Genomic DNA, 20,466 nt, shown 5'->3' with positions numbered 1-20,466 from the left:
CGCGCCGGAAGCGGCGGGGCCGGCGGCGGCGGCGGCGTTGGCGGCCATGGCGGGGGCAGCGGCGGCGCGGCTGCGGGCCGAGATCCGGCGGCGGGAGCGCGAGCTGCGCGGGCTGCGGGAGCGCCTGGCGGCCGAGCTGGCGCGGGGGGACACGGCCGAGCAGGAGGAGGACGGAGAGCGGGAGCGGGACGAGGCAGCCTGCGGGGCGCGGCAGCCCTCGGCGGCCGAGCCGGCGCGGGGGGACGCGGGGGATGCCGAGGATGAGGATGGAACCCGCGGGCTGCGGGAGCGCCTGGCGGCCGAGCTGGCGCGGGGGGACTCGGGGGATGCCGATGAGGAGGATGAGGACGACGAGGACGAGGATGAGGATGGAGCCCTCGGCTTCCCCGCGGAGCTGCCGCCGCTGCCGGCGCGGTCGGCGCTGAGCGCGGCCGAGATCCTGCGGTACAGCCGGCAGCTGGTGCTGCCCGAGCTGGGCGTGCGGGGGCAGCTGCGCCTGGCGCGGAGCTCCGTGCTCGTGGTGGGCTGCGGCGGGCTGGGCTGTCCGCTGGCGCAGTACCTGGCGGCGGCCGGCGTGGGCCGCCTGGGGCTGGTGGATCACGACGTGGTGGAGACGAGCAACCTGCAGCGGCAGGTGCTGCACGGCGAGGCGCGGCGCGGGCGGCCCAAGGCGCGCTCGGCGGCCGCGGCGCTGCGGCGGCTGAACTCGGCCGTGCAGTACGTGCCGTACCGCGGGGCGCTGCGGCCGCGCTCCGCGCTGCGCCTCGTGCGCCAGTACGACATCGTGGCCGACTGCTCCGACAACGTCCCCACCCGCTACCTGGTGAGCGACGCCTGCGTGCTGGCCGGCAAGCCGCTGGTGTCCGGCAGCGCGCTGCGCCTCGAGGGGCAGCTGGCCGTGTACAACCACCGCGGCGGGCCCTGCTACCGCTGCCTGTTCCCCCGGCCGCCGCCGCCCGACACCGTCACCAACTGCGCCGACGGCGGCGTGCTCGGCGCGGTCACCGGCATCATCGGCTGCTTGCAGGCGCTGGAGGTGCTGAAGATCGCCTCGGGCATGGGCTCCTCCTTCAGCGGCTACATGCTGATGTTCGACGCCCTCGAGGGCAGGTTCCGCAACATCAAGCTGCGGCCGAGGAGAGCGGACTGCGCCGTGTGCGGGGACAGCCCCAGCATCACCTGCCTGCAGGATTACGAGGCGTTCTGCGGCTCCTGTGCCACGGACAAGTGCCGGGCCCTGCAGCTGCTGCCCGGCGCGGACAGGGTCTCCGTGCAGCAGTACAAGGCGCTGCTGGACGCGCGGGCCCCGCATGTGCTGCTGGACGTGCGGCCGCCGGTGGAGGCGGAGATCTGCCGCCTGCCGCACGCCCTGCACATCCCGCTCCGCCGCCTGCAGGACAGGGACCCGGCGTCTCTGCAGCGACTACAGAAAAGGATTTGCGAAGAAAAGCAGAGAAGCGATGACCAAACCCCTCTCCCTGTATATGTTGTGTGCAAGTTAGGAAATGATTCCCAGAAGGCTGTAAAAATTCTGCAGGAGTTACCTGCCGAAGAATTCGGTTCTGTGTTAGCTAAGGATATCAAAGGGGGGCTCATGGCTTGGGCCACTAAAATCGACTCAACCTTTCCTCAGTACTAGAATTTTAAATGACGAAAAAACCACATATTTTCAGAGTAAGTTCTATAGGGTTCCATCTCTCTGTAATGGCTATATCACATGGAAAAACCAGACAGAAATACCATACTGCTTTTTTATGTTACCTTTTTTTCCTAAGAAAAATGCTTATTTTTGTAGCTGTCTGATTATTTTTATAAAAATGTAAGTCTGTCCATGAAAGTGGAAAGAAATGTTGGTTCTGTGGAAAGAATTCCTTGGTTATGATTTAATAGTAAAAACTTGGCATAACTACTGACTTGTGCACGTGATGATTGAGAATATCCTAATTAGCAATTGTAACCTGGAAAACAACAAAACACAGGAATCCTGTTATTACTCAGTCTCTGAAGTGCTTAACAAATTGAAACAGTGCATGAAATGAATAAAAAATAATTACTGTTAATCACTAGCTGCTCTGTAGCACTATCAATCTGTGACAGGGAATTGCCAGGACAGCACTAACGAGACCATGGTGACCAACACCTTTCAGTTCTGTGTAGGAGCCGTGTATATTTATGGACTGGAACAGTACCAGGGTGTTAAGAACTTCCAGAGCCATCCATCCTCCTTTGTGGGATGGCGAAGCAGTGATTCCCCAGCTTGGATAGAGAAACTGAGGTTAATTGTTAATAAGACATAAGTTTGACCCCGGAAAGTTGGTAAAACAGACAGAAAATGCTTTTATCAGTGCTTAGAAGATTGGAGAGATGGAGAGATAATGAGGAGGTGAGAGAGGGCAAGATTAGGTATTTATCCTCCCTCCTGCAAGGACAGAGACCTGTTTGCTGAGTTTCCTCCCTGTTGCTGTGGCAGTGGCACCTCCCCAGTTGGATTTGCTGGCTGGCATGAAGAGCTCTGCACATCTGGGGAGTGTCTGTACTTAACTGAATGAAAAGAAGGAGAAATAAATAGCTTCTCACCAGAGCTGCCTGAGGCCTCATCACCTCAGCATAGCAATTATCTCCTTATATTAATTAAGGTATGGATTTCTTTACTTTCTGAGGAGGAAAGAAACACCTGTCATGACTAATCTTCACATTGTACCAGGGGGAAAAAAGGAATAGTGCCATTATAATTAGTAGCTGAAAATGTGTATTTTGGTAAAATAAATTTGAGAACAGCCACACTCCCAGCTGCATTATAACATGCCATGGTTCTAGCCTTGTGAATAACAGCACTGGATTTGTAAACAGAGAGTCAGATCTTGCACTTTAGAGGACAGTGAAAACATGAAAGGCCAGGACTTCAGTGTTTGTGGTGTGTGCCCAAGAGTTGTTGGGCTGTGGAGGCACAGCTCAGTCACTGATTGGGACTGGATTCTGGGGTTTCCTCTTTTGGGAATTAGAAACCAGGGGGACTTGTTGAAATGCCTGAGCTGGGTTTACATTTTTGTGTCTTGACTGTGATTTCTCTTCACTGTGATGTCAAGAAGAGACTGGAATGTAAAAGGCAGCAGGAGCAGTGATTCTGTAATTCCTGTGGTGGGTGCTGGGTCACACATCCCTGTGCCCTCACAAAGGCATTCCTTCCAGTCATTCCAAGCAAGGTGAACCCAAGGACGTGGAGAGAAGGGAAAAGCTCTTGGATTCTAAATCTGAGTGTGTAGAAATTGTGTGTGAAGTCTCTTCCCTTGTTCCAGGACAGTTTTGCCCATGTGTTCTCCTGTAAATGCAGTCCTTGGCAGTGCTGGACTCTTTGAAGACAGGCTGAACAATCAAGGATCATGAAGTCATAACTAAGCCCAAACCATTCTTATTATTGCAGGCTTATCTTTTGTTTTGACTTGCTTTAATTCTTCAATTCCAAACACGTAGTGGTGTCTCTGTTCACTGGGAGAAGCTCTCCTTAGAAATTCTAAAGAAGCACTAAAATTTATGATTTGCATTGCTGCCAAGGCCCTGTAGAAAGGCTGGGGAGTGCTGACACTGTGGATGGAGGGGAGCTGCTTTGCCAGGGGGCTCTGAGCGTGGCTGGGCTCTGTTGTCAGGAGGGAGGAGGTCAGGACAAGAGCTTGGCCTTTGCCCTTGATGGCTTGGGGTTGCATTTTCTAATGAAAACTTCACTGTTCAAAGCAAAACTTTGCATTAGGTCCTTAAAACACTCCAAGCATAAGTTTATCCTTTTTTTTAAATGTGAAAGTTTTGAGCTGTCCTTTGTGAAACTACAGCAAGAATAATGTGAGGGTTGTGTGCTAGGTGGCACTGCAAGTTAATAAACCACAGCTCTCCCGAGCTTGAGAGATGCAATTCAAGCTTAGCAAGAGCTGAGGTCCCTTGTACAAATCCATCATTGTGCAGCTCTTTTGAAAAAGACACCAGGGAAATAAAAGAAAATGGAGATGAATATTAAAATGGAGATAGATGGATGAAGATAGCAAAATTTGGAGCAATGTAAACAACAAAAAGCACCCACCAACTGATTTGTGGCATTAACCCTTTGTGGTTTGTGTTGCTCGGTTAAATATAACAGCCCTGCTGCTCTACCTCACTCTGCAGCTTCAACATCTTGGTGGGGAAATAGGTACAGGGCAGGAAAAGAAGCAGAGAAAAGCAGAATAAGGCAAAAGACAGAGAAGAAATGCAGTTTACAAAGTTTTATTCTGCACTCCTCTGGTGCACATCACTTTCCCCCCAGTCTCTGCTCTGTGTGTGTTTGTTGAAATCTTACTCCAGTGAGCAGGTTCCAAGGAACCAATTTAACAAGGAAGTTCTAAAAGTTGTAATAGCTCAAATTCATGGACTGTGGGACCTGGACAAGGCAGTGGGGCCCTGCACCTGCTCTGATGGGAGCACTGACAGAGCTGCACCCTCTGTGCTCCCCTGACAGCAGCAAGGCAGCTGAGACACTGCTCCACCACAGGAAAAGAAAATCACCTCTGTTTGCCCATTCTGCAGGCTTTTAGCCTTGACTGTGCTCGTTTGATCTTGTCTTTACAATATATTCCATGTGACTGGTTCAGAGCCAACTGAAATGTACCTGCACATGGTGCTGCTTTGCCCTCTTGTTCTTTTCATTGCAAAGTACCTGCAATTTGCTGTTTCCTACTCTTGCTAAGAACAAAAAATAGCTGCCCTCCAAAGTGATGGCTGTCATGTGAACCTTGGCAGAAAAGCAAGCTGCTACAAATTCAGTCTAGTCCTGCTGTGGTACAACTTTTCCAGCCAGAGAAGAGACTATTCCTGGTCTGCATTAGGGATGATTGAAATGAAGGTGTCCACTGGGATCAGGGTACAGCTGACAGGCTGTGACAGAGCTGTGCCCAGCCCAGCCTCTGTCCTGGCCCTGGCCCCCTCAGCTGGGTGCTGCTGTCCCTCAGGGTGCTCTGGCACCCTCAGCTGGGTGCTGCTGGCCCTCAGGGTGCCCTGGCACCCTCAGCTGGGTGCTGCTGTCCCTCAGGGTGCCCTGGCACCCTCAGCTGGGTGCTGCTGGCCCTCAGGGTGCCCTGGCACCCTCAGCTGGGTGCTGCTGGCCCTCAGGGTGCCCTGGCCCCCTCAGCTGGGTGCTGCTGGCCCTCAGGGTGCCCTGGCCCCCTCAGCTGGGTGCTGCTGGCCCTCAGGGTGCCCTGGCACCCTCAGCTGGGTGCTGCTGGCCCTCAGGGTGCCCTGGCCCCCTCAGCTGGGTGCTGCTGGCCCTCAGGGTGCCCTGGCCCCCTCAGCTGGGTGCTGCTGGCCCTCAGGGTGCCCTGGCCCCCTCAGCTGGGTGCTGCTGGCCCTCAGGGTGCCCTGGCCCCTTGCTGGGTGCTGCTGGCCCTCAGGGTGCCCTGGCCCCCTCAGCTGGGTGCTGCTGGCCCTCAGGGTGCCCTGGCCCCCTCAGCTGGGTGCTGCTGGCCCTCAGGGTGCCCTGGCCCCTTGCTGGGCTCGCTGGGGAAGGACCAGCACAGGGATGTTCCTGCTGGGAGAGGAAGCTGTGGTTTGGCTCTCAAGGTGTTCCTGCTGTTGCTAGGAGACCAGATCCCTGCTCTGAGGAAAGGTTATCTCCAAATTTAAAATGGCTGCTTAGCAAGTCGTCTGGGAAATGAAGTCTCTTGGGCAAATGGGCATTTACCTGCTCGGGAGCAGGGGAAGGAGTCATGGAACCACAGGATGGTTTGGGTGGGAAAGGGCCTTAAAGCTCATCCCATCCCAACCCACCTTCCACCAGCCCAGGTGCTCCCAGCCCCAGTGTCCAGCCCGGCCCCAGACACTTCAGGGATCCAGGGGCAGCCACAGCTTCTCTGGGCACCTGTGCCAGGGCCTGCCCACCCTCACGTTAATAAAATCTTCCTTATCATTAGTCTGAATCTACCCTTTTTAGTTTAAATCAATTCCCCTTGTCCTATTGCTCCAGGCCCTGCTGAAAAGTTCTCATTTTGTGAAGCACACTTCTAACTTCACCATGTGAGGGTTTGAAATGATCAAAAAATCATTAAAGTGTTTAAACTTGCTCTTTTTATATGTATGTCTGTGGACACATATGTATGTGCAGAGCCAGAGGTGTATTCCGCATGGGGGACAGAAATGTTTTGGGCAGAATTTATTGAAATAATTTCCAGGACTTGCATGTTGTCATTTCAAACACCCTTCTGAAGCTCTGCTCTGTTTCACTTTACTGCTGGAGTAGTGGGAGGTAGCAGGTGTGACAGTGACTGGAACTCATTAAAACTCTCTACAGCTGCCTTGTCATCTTCAATTAGATGAGTATCTTTTTTTTTAATCACTTGAATTAGATTCTATATTTTCTTTTATAAATAAAACCATAACTTACCAGGCTGCTCTTGCACCAGTGATGGCAGTATTTACATTGCCCATGTGACCTGGAAAATCTTCAGTCACACAAATTGCATTAGCCTTTTGAAAAGTATCACTTGTCATTATTGCAACCAAATAAATGCTGCAGAACTATTTCCAGGAGTTTCCCCCTTGCAGAAGTGATGGTGATGGCATCTTCATCCTCGTTTCCTTGCACCTTGGTGATGGCATCTTCATCCTCCTTCCCCTGCCCGCTCTGGAAAGGAGAGGCCGTGGCTGCAGCGCAGTGGATCGAATGTTTTCATTTGGATTTTAAAAAGAACTTCCCAAAATACTCCATGCACCCTTTCGGAGCGGGCCGGTGCAGGATGGAGCCTTAGGACAGGAGTTTGCCGGGAGCGGCCCGTAGATGGCAATGTGAGATCCTTGCATAGGGCATGCTCCTGCAAGGATGGGAGCCTGTCCCGGACTCACAGCCCGGGTTTGGGGTGCTTCCCAGCGATTCTTGACTCTTCCAGCAGCACGGAGCCCCCTCTGGGTATTTGGGGCACTGTCCCTCTACTAGTGATAAATACAATTATACCCAATACAGAAAACAGCCAGAGCTGCATTTACAGGGAGCACTTGTCCTTTGGCTTTGCCTGTCAGGAACGTGCAGAAATGTAATTGTACCTCATCCCAGCGTCCCAGCATCCCAGAATCCCAGAATCCTAGAATCCCAGCATCCCAGCATCCCAGCATCCCAGAATCCCAGCATCCCAGCATCCCAGCATCCCAGCATCCCAGAATCCCAGCATCCCAGAATCCCAGCATCCCAGCATCCCAGAGTCACTGAGGTTGGAAAAGACCTCCATGAGATGCTTTGCAGCCTTAACTTTGCCCATGGATGTTCCCCACAAATATTCCTCTCCAAAATTAAAGTCACCTGCAATTGTTCTGTTGGGTTGGGTTTGCATGTGGAAAATATTTATTATTGATTCCCACAAATGTGCTTTTCTTTATGAGTGAAAGAAACTGAGTCATCTTTTCCTTGGCTGACCTGGAGCTGCCAGCACTGTGAGAGTTATGGATGATTCCTCTCAGCTGCTTTGTGACATGAGGAGCATCACTAATGAGAATGAGAGCAGCACTCCAATTGATCATTCAGCAATTCTGTGTCAAAACTTCATTTCTCTATAGAATTAACTATAGAAATCTATGCTGGTGCCTCCTTTGTTCCTGAGCTGGGCACCATTAAAATGATATTGTTATCTTTAACAAAAAGATAAACATTATTATCTTGCCGACCACTTCACTTGCATGACTGAGAGCTGTCAAATGAGCTGTAAAGTTTCTTAAAGAATCCCAATCTGCAGATGATGGCTGGGAATTTCTTATATTCCAGGTCAGTCCCTTGAGCAGGCTAATTATTGTGGTTTACAGCCCAGGTTTTCTGGACCCACACTGAATGTAGGAGTTAAATTATGACCCTAATTAAGGGTGGCTGCAAAGCTGCTGTCATTAATGAGGGGACCTGACAAAGGAGGTGCTGAGAACTCAGCCTGACAGAGTTACACAGGTTTCTGTGCCCTGCCTGCTTCTGGTGCTCCAGCTCCTGTCACAAGGGCTACAGGGACAATGAATGAATATTTATAAAGTGTAGCAAATATGCTCTAATTACCCTAATTGGCCTGCTGTGGTTCCAGTTACGGCAGAACTTAATTTCTGTTCAAGTGACATTTGCTTCTGGATTAGTTCCTGCAGGCAAAGAAAAAGTAAAAGTCTTGCTGAAGAGGGCAGAAGATCCCCTGATATCCTGATCCTGCAGTTCCTTCCCCATGCTCCTGGCAGGCTCATGGCTAAGAACACTCCTCATCTCGTTAGGGATTTCTAGGGAGCGTTTCAGAGATGTGAGGCACTGGGAAATGACAAAGAAAAACAATGAGCAAAAAGGGAGGGAGGACTAGTTTTATTATTAAAAATTAATAGGCCAAACTCTGAACACCTTCAGGGTGGCAGCGCACAAAATTCTCCTTGACTTTACTGGTGGTGTAGAAGTGTATCTTTATTGGTGGTGCATGGTTCTGCAGAGTGACCGACAGAGGAGTCCTGTCCTGAGGGCTCCCACAGAGCTGCTTCCATTCAGGGAACACCTCTGCCATCTAACCTGGCCTTCACCCTCCTTTGGCTCTGCCCATGACCGTGTCAGGAAGGCTGAGATCATCAGGGATGGTTGAGATGCCACAGAGGGTGTGAGTGGGTAAATCCAGTGGTTTGCAATTTCTGCTGCAGCAAGAGAACTTTGGAGGTGCATTTTTGTTGACGGGGCGACATTCACCTGCTGAAAAGATGAATGACTCTAGTTCCATGCCTTCAGATCTTTTGGGATTCTGTAGGCTGCACTCTCTGTGTCTGGGATACTCCAGATCCACCAGCTCACGGGACTTGGGATCTTTTCCTCCCTGTATTTTGCTACCACTGTCATATTTTGGATAAATGGATATTAAATCCACTGTCAAATCTTGCATGAGGTAGCCAACAGAACTATTAACACGGAAAAAACGGGCCATGCAGTATTGTACCAACTCCTGGTAGTAAGTGGTGAGTAGTGACTGTGGAAATGGTGACACCTGTGACACCCCAGCCAGAGTCAGCTGCTCAGGGCAGGGGTCGATGGCACCGACTGGTGTGAGCAGGGATTGATGTCATGGTCTTCAAAGTCACATTTGACACTTCTTTTATTTGTTTCATTTCTAATTATTCTAATTCAAATTCCAGTTATTAAACAGTCAATTCACTCTAGAATTCAATTCACTTAGATTAGTCAACTCACTTAGAATCATCTACTTCAGTTTTCAGCCTGTTGCAAACCCCAAAGAGGGATGTGAAATTTTGCAGCAAACAATGTTGCTTTGCACCAGGCTGAACCCCCAGTGAAATCCTTCCCACACGAGTCAGGGATGTGTGGAGCACACCAGGTTTCCTTCCAGACGTGCCTCTGACCATGTGGGAACCCGTGACTCAGCCCTGCAGGAGGTTTTTGTTTAATTAGACATTGCTAAAGCCTCTGACTGTGGAGCTCTGGGGTTCTGGATTACACTGGGAACATTGGGAAGGGTCACATGGAGACGAGCTCTGAATATTCCCTACAGAGAACTTTGGAGGACCTTGACCTGCAGTGAATGTGAGCACAATGAGAATGGCTTCAGCTCCTTCAGCACCTTCCTTTCAGCACCTTCTCTGCTGTGCTCTTAGAGCAGCCACGTGGCTCTGCCTTCATTCCTGTGCTGCACCCACCAAGGGGCTTGTGTTGGTTTTGAGGCAGGAGGAGGCTGGAAAGGGAAGGATTTCGGGGAAAGTAATTTAATGTGCCACCTTACCTGGAAATTCTGCTTTCAACAGGCACTTTTCTTTCTCGGTTTTTATGGATCCTTTTTGTTCTCTTCTGAATTTGACAGATTCTTTGTTAAAATATTTTAAAGTTCTGTCCCAAAGAGCTGTGACTGTGATTCTAGGAACAACATGCACGGAAGAGGTGTCCCTGTACAATCTCATACCTGGGTTTTCCTGCAGGGGGATAATTTCCTTTGCTGCTGCTTTCTGGCCCTGCTCAGAGCCCAGCTGTGCCCCAGCCCCACTCCCTGTGCCACCCTCCACCCCTCTGTCCCTGAGGGAGCCTGGGGACAGGCAGGACAGCCCATCACTTCATTAATCCAAGGAGTGCAGCTCCAGCTGTGGGATTCCAGCAGGCCAGACCCCCAGAGCAGGAATCAGAGCAACGCCAGCCCCTGCTGCTGCTGCTGCTGCTGCTGCTGCTGCAGACAGACTCTGCCCTGCTGACTTCATCAAAGCACCCGATGTGCCTGCATTGGAGCTGTGCTGGCGGCTGCACACGCTGGGAAAAGCCAAACAGGAGTGACAGCCCTCAGCTGTGTCCCAGGAACAGCCAGCTCTGAGCCAAGCCATCATTTCTATGGATTTGACTAAAAACCCAGACAACAGAGGGCAGAGAGGCATCATCTCTGAGACCCCCAGGAAAGCAGCACTGGGGCTGTGCTCTGGGGCCTCCCAGCTGGATTTATTTAGCACAAGGACCACAGCAAGAGTTCCCCCTGTAAAACACACCAGGAGGGTCACAGCCACTCAGTCACACACGCTGAGCTGGTCACAGGCACCTGCTCCACACAGGGTGGCACATCCCCAACAGCTTCCCTGGCACAGCCTGCAACGGGCAAGGTGCTTTCACAGCTCTGCTCAACCAACACCCAACTCCAGGGTGATGTTTTTATTTTATTTTTATTGGACAAGGGCTTTAGAATCAAGCTCTGGTTGTGGGATAAAAAAAAAATTAAGTGATACATGAAATAAATGAGCACTAATGTAAAGACAGTGAGAAAATGGATGGCCCTACAGCATTTATTAGCTAGCAGAACATGGAAATGAGCTTAGGTTTTATTTGGTAAGTCTTGATTTCTCCCTATATTCACGTACAGCTCCTTATTTATGGCTCAGCCTGTCAAACACATTCTTAGATAAGCAACTGTTGCTCACAGGACTAATCTAATTACCAGTTCTTTTTATAACGAACGCTGACACAAAGGTAGAAGATGCATAGCACTTGTGCTGGAGCCAATGCTCCAGATGATCAAACAGTTCTGAAATTTCAAAAAAATGGGGAGAAGAATTTTTTGTCACGATGTTCCTGTTTTTTGTCCAACTCTAATTAAAGATGAAGAACAAGAGTGAAAAGCTGGTTCATTTGCAGCTTTGGCACAGAGTTAATTGCCAAGAGTTTAGACTGGGTATTTTAGCACTCTGCAGTAATGTTCCATAGGCACATTTCCCTACCACAGGCTGGAGAATGCTAGAGCCCTAATTATTTGTAAAGTGCATTTTAAAAGTTTTGGAATTTTCCTTCAGGAACAAACATTTCAGAACAGCTTCAAATTTTGTACGTATTTTAAAGACATTTGAACAGAAAATCAGCGTGCTGTAGGTTTGGCCAAACGGCACAGACCGAGAAACTGATTTTACTTTTTTTGGAAGGACAACGTTGTGTCCTTGGCCTTCATTTAAACCATAAACCAATATGCATTCTGACGTTTCTTGCAACCTGCTTCAGAAATGCCAATAAGAAATAGTATTTCTGAAAATTAAGACAAAGAAGCACTGGTCAGTGTGATGGGGACTTCTAAATTCCCCAAGTTCTTAACTGCCTGTAAGTAATTTCACTGAAAAAGAGTGGGAATTGGTGAAACTCTTTAAATCAGCTTTTCTTTACCTCTAAGCACACATGAAATCAAACAAGTGGATTTAATTAGTTTTTAAGTTCTGGAGTTTTTCTCCTGAGCTGTTCTGCAGGTCAGGGTCAGTCCCTCTAAAATAAAGGGGGTCTGTCATGAACATGCACAGAACCTGTGCCAAACCTGTGTCCCTGTGCTAGGGACAGAGCCTGGACCGAGATGAACAATACCTGGTTGTGCTTTAGGCTGTTCATTGCTTTCCCTGTCCTGTTTAAAACCCTCCCCATTACCAGCAGGGGGGTACTGATGGCAGAGCTGAAGTGAATCCTGTGCTGAGCCCCTCCTGACAGAGGACAGGGAGGCACAGAGCTCTCTGCGCTCCCCTCCACAACTCAAATCAGATTTTCTGCTTCCCTCACTGGCAGCTTCCCACGGGCACAGAGCTCCTGCTCCTGCCACACAAGTGACAGCTCGTGGGAAGGGTGGCCCCAGTTTGCCCAGCAGCGCTGGGGTCCCTGGAGGCTGCCCTCTCCCAGTTCCCCGGCAGAGCTGAGGGAGGGTGAAGCTGGGAACAGATGGTGGGGAAGGCTGGCATCTCCTCATGCATATTTCACTGGGTTTGCAGCTAGTCACCTCTTATAATAACATCAAGTGCTACAAAACTCCAAGGCTTTGTTCCTTGGAATGTTGCATTCGATGGCATCGGATCAATGCTGTAACATCAATTAAATTTTGAAGCTGGTGAGCTCTGAGTATTTACATCTTTAGCAAGGTTAGGCTATAAGCAGCTCGATTCCTCTGTTCTGCTGTGGTTAGGGCTGACTTGCAAAGAAAGAGCTGGTTCTGTGCTGAGTGACGAATCTTACGTGACGTTTTGTAAAAGCACAATGGGACAAACATCTGTGGTTATTTCCATTACCCTCTAAGGCGTGTTACTGGGAGACAATTCAGCCATTAATTCTGATCTATTTACATTATTTATATACAAGAGGAACGAGAAAAATGGTAGCCTGTTTAATGATTATGTACATTGTGATTCGGTTGGAAAAATGTGTATTACAAATGGCAAAACAGCCTGTCAAGTGCATAATTATATGTTGCTTTTTTTTGTTGTTGCCAGAGAAGTTTTAATTCCTTAAATCCCACTGCATGATCTCAGTGAAAGTTCTGCCCTATACATTATATGGGGGGAAGGAACAGCATAATAACAGACCTCTTTAACCACATCAGGCCCCGGCTAGAGCCCCTTCTCTTCATTTTAATTTGAGGATTACCTTTGTAAGGTGCTTCCAGAGCGAATCGAAAGATGGAATCTGATACAAGGACAGCAAGAGAAACAGGAACGTAAATTTCACTCATTGTCCCTAGTCTCGGAAGAGAGAGTGGTGAACAAAACCTCACTGCCTTGTGACTCATTGCTCATCTGCGACTTGGCTTTCAGTAAGAACTGTGCTCTCCTGTACATGATCCTCTCCTGCTCCTGCTTCAGCTCCAGGTAGGAGCGCGAGAAGGTGTGGAAGATGGAGGTGACTGGGAAGGCCATGAGGAGGATGCCGCTGAGGATGCTGCTCAGGGCCACCACCTGCCCAGGGATGCTCCTGGGCACCATGTCCCCGTAGCCCACGGTGGTCATGGTGATGACGGCCCACCAGTAGCAGGCGGGGATGCTGGTGAACTCCTGCGAGTCGGCCATCTCGTTCTCGATGACGTAGAGCAGGGGCGCGAAGAGCGCGATGGCCACGCACAGGAAGAGCAGCAGCAGCCCGAACTCGCGCGTGCAGCGCCGCGCCGTCAGCCCCAGCGTCTGCAGCCCCAGCGAGTGCCGCGCCAGCCGCATCACGTACAGGATGCGCAGCGCCCGCAGGATCCGCAGCACCAGCCCCACCTTGTCCAGGTAGATGTTGCCCGAGCTGGGCTTCTTGGAGCCCTCGGAGCCCGTGTCCACCAGCAGGGTGATGTAGTAGGGCAGGATGGCGATTATGTCTATCAGCGTCAGCGGCCTCCGCAGGAACGCGAACTTGCTCCTGGCCTGGATGAATCGGAGCAGGAACTCCAGGGAGAACCATGCCACACACACGGACTCCACAATGAAAATATTGTAGCACATCTGGGAACACTCACCCTGCGGGAAAGAGGAGGAGATTGTAATCGGCTCTGGGTAATAACTGTTTTAGTCGGTGCGGTGACAGGAGGAGAGGCTTCTGTGTTGGTTTTTTTAAACCCAAAATATTAAAGGAATTGAAGCTGTTGCTATGGGGAAACACGTTGGCAGCTTGGAACATGCTAAATGCAAAACTTAGAAAGGCTCTGCTTATTCCACAGAAGATACTGCTCGGGAATTTCAGGCTTTCTAAGTAGCAAATACAAAGTCTAACAAGGTAATATACAGAAGAGTGCTAAGAGAATTTCCTTTGGACATAAAACTGGATGTGGTTAATTCTCTTACAACTAATTGAAGAGTCATGTAACATTTTAAATATTCTTCACAATATTTCCCCCCTCTAAAGACAGCTGCAAAATCCCCATTGAAGTCAATAACCTCAGACCTTGTACTTGCTCTGCTCTTCCCAGCACATATCACTTGGCATCCTGAAAGGTAACTTACCTTTTCCTCCTCCTCCCTCAGGTCAGGCATGGTGCTGATGGATAAGTTCACTGCTGTAATAGTTACAAACAAAACAGACAAACACGCAAACACCTTTCCAGGAAGGCCAGACTGGGGCCTTTCCACCATGTCTTGCAACTTTTTCATGCACAAACTAATTTTTGTCTCCTCTACTGTTTCACCTGTTGTTTCATTTTCTAGGAGGTCATCCTCCCGTTCACTAATCTCTGTGAGCTCCTCCATTTTTTGCAGGTATCTCCTTTTACAACACCAGTCCAAGTTGTCTTCCTCAATGCCCCAGTAGAGCAGCTCCTCCTGGAAGGACAGCGCGCACATCTCCCGCAGGAGCCGGAGTTTGCCGACCCGCAGGAAGGTCAGGATCGTCCTGAACGCCCCCGGGTTGCGGTCGAAGAAGAACTCGTTGCACGTCACATCATAATCGTCACAGATGTTCAGAATGTCGTCAAAATTAGTGCAGAACTTGAGCTGTCCCAGACGTGTGAGGGGGAACTCGTCGAGCGTGGTCCAGGGGAGCAGGTACTTGATGCCGCCCACGTTGATGATGATGTGACGCTTGCGGTCGTCGGGGTGGAAGCCTTTGAGGAGATCCTCCTGAGGGTGGATTAGCCTGGCTCTTTGGTAAAACACTCCCTTGAGGGTTTCAGATTCTGGAAAGAACGTGTGGTTGAAGGAAGCATCTGAAGTACAGCTCAGGGCACTATAGTCATAGTCGGAGTTCTCTCCAGGCATAAGAGTCATCTTGGAAGACAACTTTGCATCCCTTCACTGCTCCCGCAAGTGTCTTCTGGAACAGAAAACAGACATGGGGGTGAGGAAGTGGCAGGCTGCTTTCAGGTTTTGGACAAGTGTGGCGCTTGGAGCCCAAAAGCATTTCTGGATGATGAGAGCAATTGGAAAGGAAACAGCAGTGGCTGAGCGTGGTCAGGCCTTTCTGGGCAGGCTGGGTCTGTCCAGCTGGGCAGCACTGACCCCATGCCAGGGGCTGTGCCTGGTTCAGGAGCTCTGCCTGGCATGTTCACCACACTGGAGGCTTCTCCTGTCCCAGATACAGCGGCCTCAGTTCACAGCAGGTAAAGATGGAGACCAGGAATAATTCCTTCAGGTGGCAGGATGTTCCTGGTTCAGAGTGGAGGTATAAAAATGATGACAGTATCACGTTAGTGACACTAATCTGTGAGCACACAGAATTCAAGTGTGTTTTGTAGAAAATTTAGTTGTATAATTTTTTAAAGTATTACTCATAAAACTTTTGAGTATTTTAGCACCCATGAAATATATAGAAAGGATCAAAAGTCAATTATGTTGTAATTCAGTGAATACACACTTCTAAAAACCAATTAGTACAAAACTAATTTCTAAAAGGCCATCTGGAAACAACCTGGGGGAAAAAAGCTCACTTGCATTGGTGATCACATAAACATTTGTACAGAGTTTATACACAATTAATGACATGGCAACTCTCTTTTTATGGCCTCATTTACAAAAGATTGCACAGAAAGACAGGATTTCCATACAGAGCTTGGAATGTTTCCGTTATCACTGACACCCTACATGCAGTAATAGGGCTTTGTCCTTGCAGTACACTGAGCCAAGCTGCCTTTACCTCTGATTGTAAGAGCCCAAACATTTCTAATGACAGCTTGGAAAATCCTGTTCAAATTCAGCTCATGCAACACTGGCGTAAAGTCCAGGGAGTGAAGAGAACAGAATTCAACTGGGTATCAAGCACAGGAGCTGGAAATGTTCAAACCTCTGGCCTCCCTAAGTCACTGCCCTTCAGGAGTCAGCCTGGAATCTGCTCCTGCACAGGAGGCTGTGCAGCCCTGCCCCAAGACCTTTTATCTGCACACTCCCCCTCAGCTGAGTGCACGAGGCCCAGAGTTTCACTGCATAAGAGTATTTATTTATTAAGGAGATTGTACAATAGAGAGACATTAAATATGCACTGGTATTTTGGCTTTCTGGCCTCGGGTTCACAGGAAAGGAATAAATATTCCAGTTGATTGGCTTCAGTAGAGTTTTGTTCTTGTCCTGGCTGCACTTACCTCCCCTTGGATGGGCACCCCAGGGACACAACCCCTGCTAGGGCCACTTGCTGAGCCACAGAACCTCCTTTTCAGAAGCTGGGTTTATAAACCACACCAGGAGTGGCACATACCTATTAAAGAAGAAAAACCCATGATTACACAACAGCAAAGGACTCAAAGCACAGCTGCACATCAGTTTGAGCGCTCTCCTTGCTGCAAGGGCACTTACAATGCTTCAATTAAAAACTCTCTCAGTCCTGCTCCTGAACTTCCCGGGGGTTTGGGCTGAGCAGAGCAGCTCTGTGCACACTTACAGGCCAGCTTTGGGTGGAGAGCTATTTCCTGACTCCTCACTCATCCAGAATCACACAATGGTTTGGGTTGGAAGGGACCTTAAAGCTCATCCTGTCCCACCCCTGCCATGGATCAGCAGAAGAAGTGCAAGCCATGGTTTGATATGGAAACCATGGATATTTGTGTAGGGCTTCATCTCCCAGACCAACTGGTGTTTTATTTAAAAATGCCTTTTCCCTTCTGCCTCAGCCATGTCTAAAGCAGGGCTGGTCCAAACAGAATGAAGATTATGACTGATATAAGATATGGATAAGTGGGAGCTGTTAACCACTTTCCCTTCTGTAATACCAGATGATGTTGGTTAGCAACAACTTATCCTCTGAATCTCAGCCAGGAAAAATGAGGAGGCAGCTCATCCCTGTCACTGGTTTGATCTCCCAGCATATCCACAGTTGACACAATGGGAAGAAACGGAGAGAGGGAAATGTAAATGTTCTGCGTGTGTCAGACACACGCTGTAACCCTGAGGCAGCAACTGTGAAAGAGCAGAGCAAAGAAAAAGGGATTTCTTTCTTCACTGCCAGCTCCTCGACCTGTGTGAGACAACAAATTGGACAAATGAATCCCCTGTGTGCCACACTGAGTGGCTGCACTTAGGAAGGGCTGCTCCTTGCTTTGCCATAACCAGAGCTGGCAAGCCTACAAATCCCACGTAGGATCTGCTGCTCCACATGGGTTATTTTCATGTTCTCTGCCTCAGATACACGCAGCATCATATCTACAGGGGAAGAGTAGGAGGAGATAAAGGACAATAATAAACGTGGCCTGACTTGAAGGAAGGGAGAAAGGAGAAAAAATAAACCAATGCACTTCTCTGTGTGTTTCTTCTTTTCCTTCTGAGGGTGCCTCGACAGAATGATGGTCAGCATTGCTTTAGGAGGAGAGGGATCTAATTGATGGAAGGACTCCTTGCTGTTGAGCTTAAAGCCCAAGCAGGCTGCTTTGTTCCTCCATTGCAGCCTGATGACACTGGGGAGAGCAGGCAGGAAATGCCTCCAGGAGCACACGGCAATGTAAGGTCACACAAACACATCAGCCCAGAGCCCCAGCCTTCCCAGCAGCTACACGAGGTGAACTTTAGGGCTCTCTGTGACAGTGAAATCCTCTGCTCTGCTCTGCTCTGCTCTGCTAAGTCAGGCCCAGTGTAAAAGCCCTCCTGGCCTGAGCTCTGAGCAGCATTCTGCCCTTGGAGTGCCTGGGAGCCAGGCAAGCCCAGCTCAGCCTCCTGGCTGCCCTGCTGGCAGTGTGCTCTCCTCTTGGGCAAATCCCTTCTCTCTGAGCACCACTGCCCTCATGTTCTGTAAACTTACTGGGGCAGGAACTGTCCCTTCCTGCCTTATCCACCCTGGGAATTGCTCTGGCTTTTAGAACCTGCAGTAACACAGAATAACTGGCCTAGGGCAGGAGCTCTGGGTGCCTCCAAGGGGTGGATCGTGCATGGCAAGTAAGAGAGGACGCGTTTTCAAAAATCTGTCCTGCACAAGATGATATCCATTATGTCTGGTGAAGAAATCAAATTAGAAATCCGTGCTGCCCTTACTTGCAGCCAAAATTCAGGAAGGATGCCAGACTCCGAGGCAATGGGAAAAGAATTATTAAAGATGCCCTTCTGAGAGAAGGAAATAGAACTCATGAGAAACATGACAAAATTCCACTGCAAGTGTTGTTCCCCCCCCAGTGTCCGCTGCAGTATTTTGAATTCTGCAGTGCATCTCTGATGTAATCAGAGCTCCTGCAAGGAGTCCTGCTCCTGCTCCACGGCACAGACAATCCAAAGTTGTGCCTGGATGATAACAAGCCTGCAAACAAGATGCAGAACTCCCCCCATGTCTCTTCTATCAATTCCAGTGCCTGCAGCTCATCTCTGTTGCTTTTTACCATTTGTAAATTAAGTTTAAAAAGACATTAAAAAAAAGTTTCAGATTTCAGTGCAGGTTGAATATGAATATAGTGAATTTTTGGAAAGAATTCCATAAGGAACAATGCAATGATCCCATCTCCTTTAGTCTTTCCTTAGTTAAGCAGGCAGCATTTCCAAGCAGTGCCACACTCAGCTCTCTCCTGGCACAGGATTTCTGTGCTGTGCCTCACTGCCAGGCACCTCCTGCCACACTCCTGCAGCTCTTTACAGCCTGAGAACAGACCTCAAACTTCAACTCTGCTTGCTAAACTGCACTTCCACCCAAATCAAAGTAAAACTTAGAAAGGTCAATGTATAACATGAAATAAAACTCTCCTGAAAAGCAGATAAGCTGAAAAAAATATTGTCTGTCTTGCTCTCCTTGAGCTGGATAGTTGTGGCACCTTATGACAACCTACAAAGAGAATTATGTCAAATATGCTACTCACTGTTCGGTTTAATAAAGCTGAGCCTTCTACTACTGATAATAATCAAAGTGAAATAACTTTGCAGACAACTTATACCCCCAGGAGAATGTTCTGAAATACATCAGGATTAATAACTGCAGTTACTCTCCTGCTGTGAAACATTTATATAAACAAATTTTAGCAAGTCACATTCATAGCAATCTCTAAAACATAATTTTAAAAAGTAAAGGATTTGACATTTACTTGTACAGATAAATATTTTGCTACCGAAATTAAGATACGTAGTCATGGAAGAGTTCTTTCATGCTCGTCCTGTCCTCGACCCCTCCCCAAGTCTTTCCCAATGAAAAAAAATCTACCGGAAAGACATTGCCTATCAAGAACAGTTCGCTTGATGTGCCTGTCAGTCACCAACGAGCAGAAGTCAGTAAATGCACCAACATAAAAGACACCCCTTAATGATTTAGAAATGAAAGCTATAAAGGACCTTCAGCTCAGGCAAGGCGGCAGCAGCGGGACCCGCGAGCCTCCATGGTGCGCTGAGAGCCCCCGGCGCCGGCGGGGATCGGAGCCGCAGCAGCAGCGAGCGGCGGGATGAGCCCGGAGCGCCGTCAGCCTCCTCCGCGCCGGGGCCGGGCCAGGGCACGAGCGAGCCGAGCGGAGCCGGGGAGCAGCCGAGCCCCTCCCGCTGCGGGCGGCCCGGCTCCGGCGGGGGATGCCGGCCGCTCGCCGCCTTCCATCCCTGCGGACGGACACAACCTGTTGCTGCAGCCGAGGGGCCCCGCCCGCTCCGGGGGCCCGGCGGCTCCGGCCACCCCCGGCCGGGCGCTGCCCCCGCGGCTCCCCCGGGGCCGGGCAAGTTGCCCGAACTCGCCTGCGAGTTGCCCGGGAGGCGGCGGCGGCGGCGAGCGCGGAGCCCGGGCTGGCTCGGAGCGGCCGCTACCGCGCTGCGCCCCCGCCGGGGCCGCGGGCGGGACGGGAGCGCTCCGGGCGAGCCCCGGCCCCGCGCATGGTGCGGCACCGGCACCGGCACCGGCACCGGAACGGCCCCCGGGCAGCCCTGCCCGCACCGCCCGCGCCGGACGAGCAGCAGCGGCGGCGGCAGCGGCAGGAGGAGGAGGAGGAGCTCCCGGAGCCGAGGAGGAGCGCAGCGGGCCGGGGCCGCCCGCAGCCCTGCCCCGTGCCCAGGGGGCATCCCGGGCTGCCCGCAGCTCCCGCAGCCCTGCCCCGTGCCCAGGGGGCATCCCGGGCTGCCCGCAGCTCCCGCAGCTCCCGCAGCCCTGCCCCGTGCCCCCTGGGCATCCCGGGCTGCCCGCAGCTCCCGCAGCCCTGCCCCGTGCCCAGGGGGCATCCCGGGCTGCCCGCAGATCCCGCTGCTCTGCCCCTGCCGTGCGCACCGGGCGGTCGCTGCTTGCAGAAGTGGGATTAGGAGTAAAAGCACAAATCCCATCCCGTCTGTGTCCCCGATGTGCGCAGAGGCTCCAGCAGAGCCAAGCCCGTGCTTTGTTCCCGGGGCGCCCTCGCA

General features: G+C 50.7%; 2 protein-coding genes across 2 annotated transcripts; one reads left to right on the top strand and one right to left on the bottom strand.

Moving 5' to 3' along the window:
• Positions 1 to 46: 46 nt before the first annotated feature.
• Positions 47 to 2,066, top strand: MOCS3 (molybdenum cofactor synthesis 3). Its single transcript, XM_036396002.1, has one exon. The coding sequence runs from the start codon at positions 47 to 49 to the stop codon at positions 1,637 to 1,639; it is 1,593 nt and encodes a 530-aa protein (XP_036251895.1). The 3' UTR covers positions 1,640 to 2,066.
• Positions 2,067 to 10,640: 8,574 nt separating this feature from the next.
• On the bottom strand, positions 10,641 to 19,988 carry KCNG1 (potassium voltage-gated channel modifier subfamily G member 1). The gene is made up of 4 exons (XM_036395557.2): positions 19,429 to 19,988; positions 16,278 to 16,390; positions 14,212 to 15,016; positions 10,641 to 13,728 (listed from the first exon to the last, which is right to left on the bottom strand). The coding sequence occupies exons 3-4, from the start codon at positions 14,968 to 14,970 to the stop codon at positions 12,958 to 12,960; spliced, it is 1,530 nt and encodes a 509-aa protein (XP_036251450.1). The 5' UTR covers positions 14,971 to 15,016; positions 16,278 to 16,390; positions 19,429 to 19,988; the 3' UTR covers positions 10,641 to 12,957.
• Between the last annotated feature and the right edge of the window lie 478 nt (positions 19,989 to 20,466).

The sequence above is a fragment of the Molothrus ater genome, chromosome 17, assembly GCF_012460135.2.
Source record: "Molothrus ater isolate BHLD 08-10-18 breed brown headed cowbird chromosome 17, BPBGC_Mater_1.1, whole genome shotgun sequence".
Lineage (NCBI taxonomy): Eukaryota > Metazoa > Chordata > Aves > Passeriformes > Icteridae > Molothrus > Molothrus ater.
The sequence above is the reverse complement of the archived record's forward strand: the minus strand, read 5'-3'. Positions and strand labels throughout refer to the sequence as shown.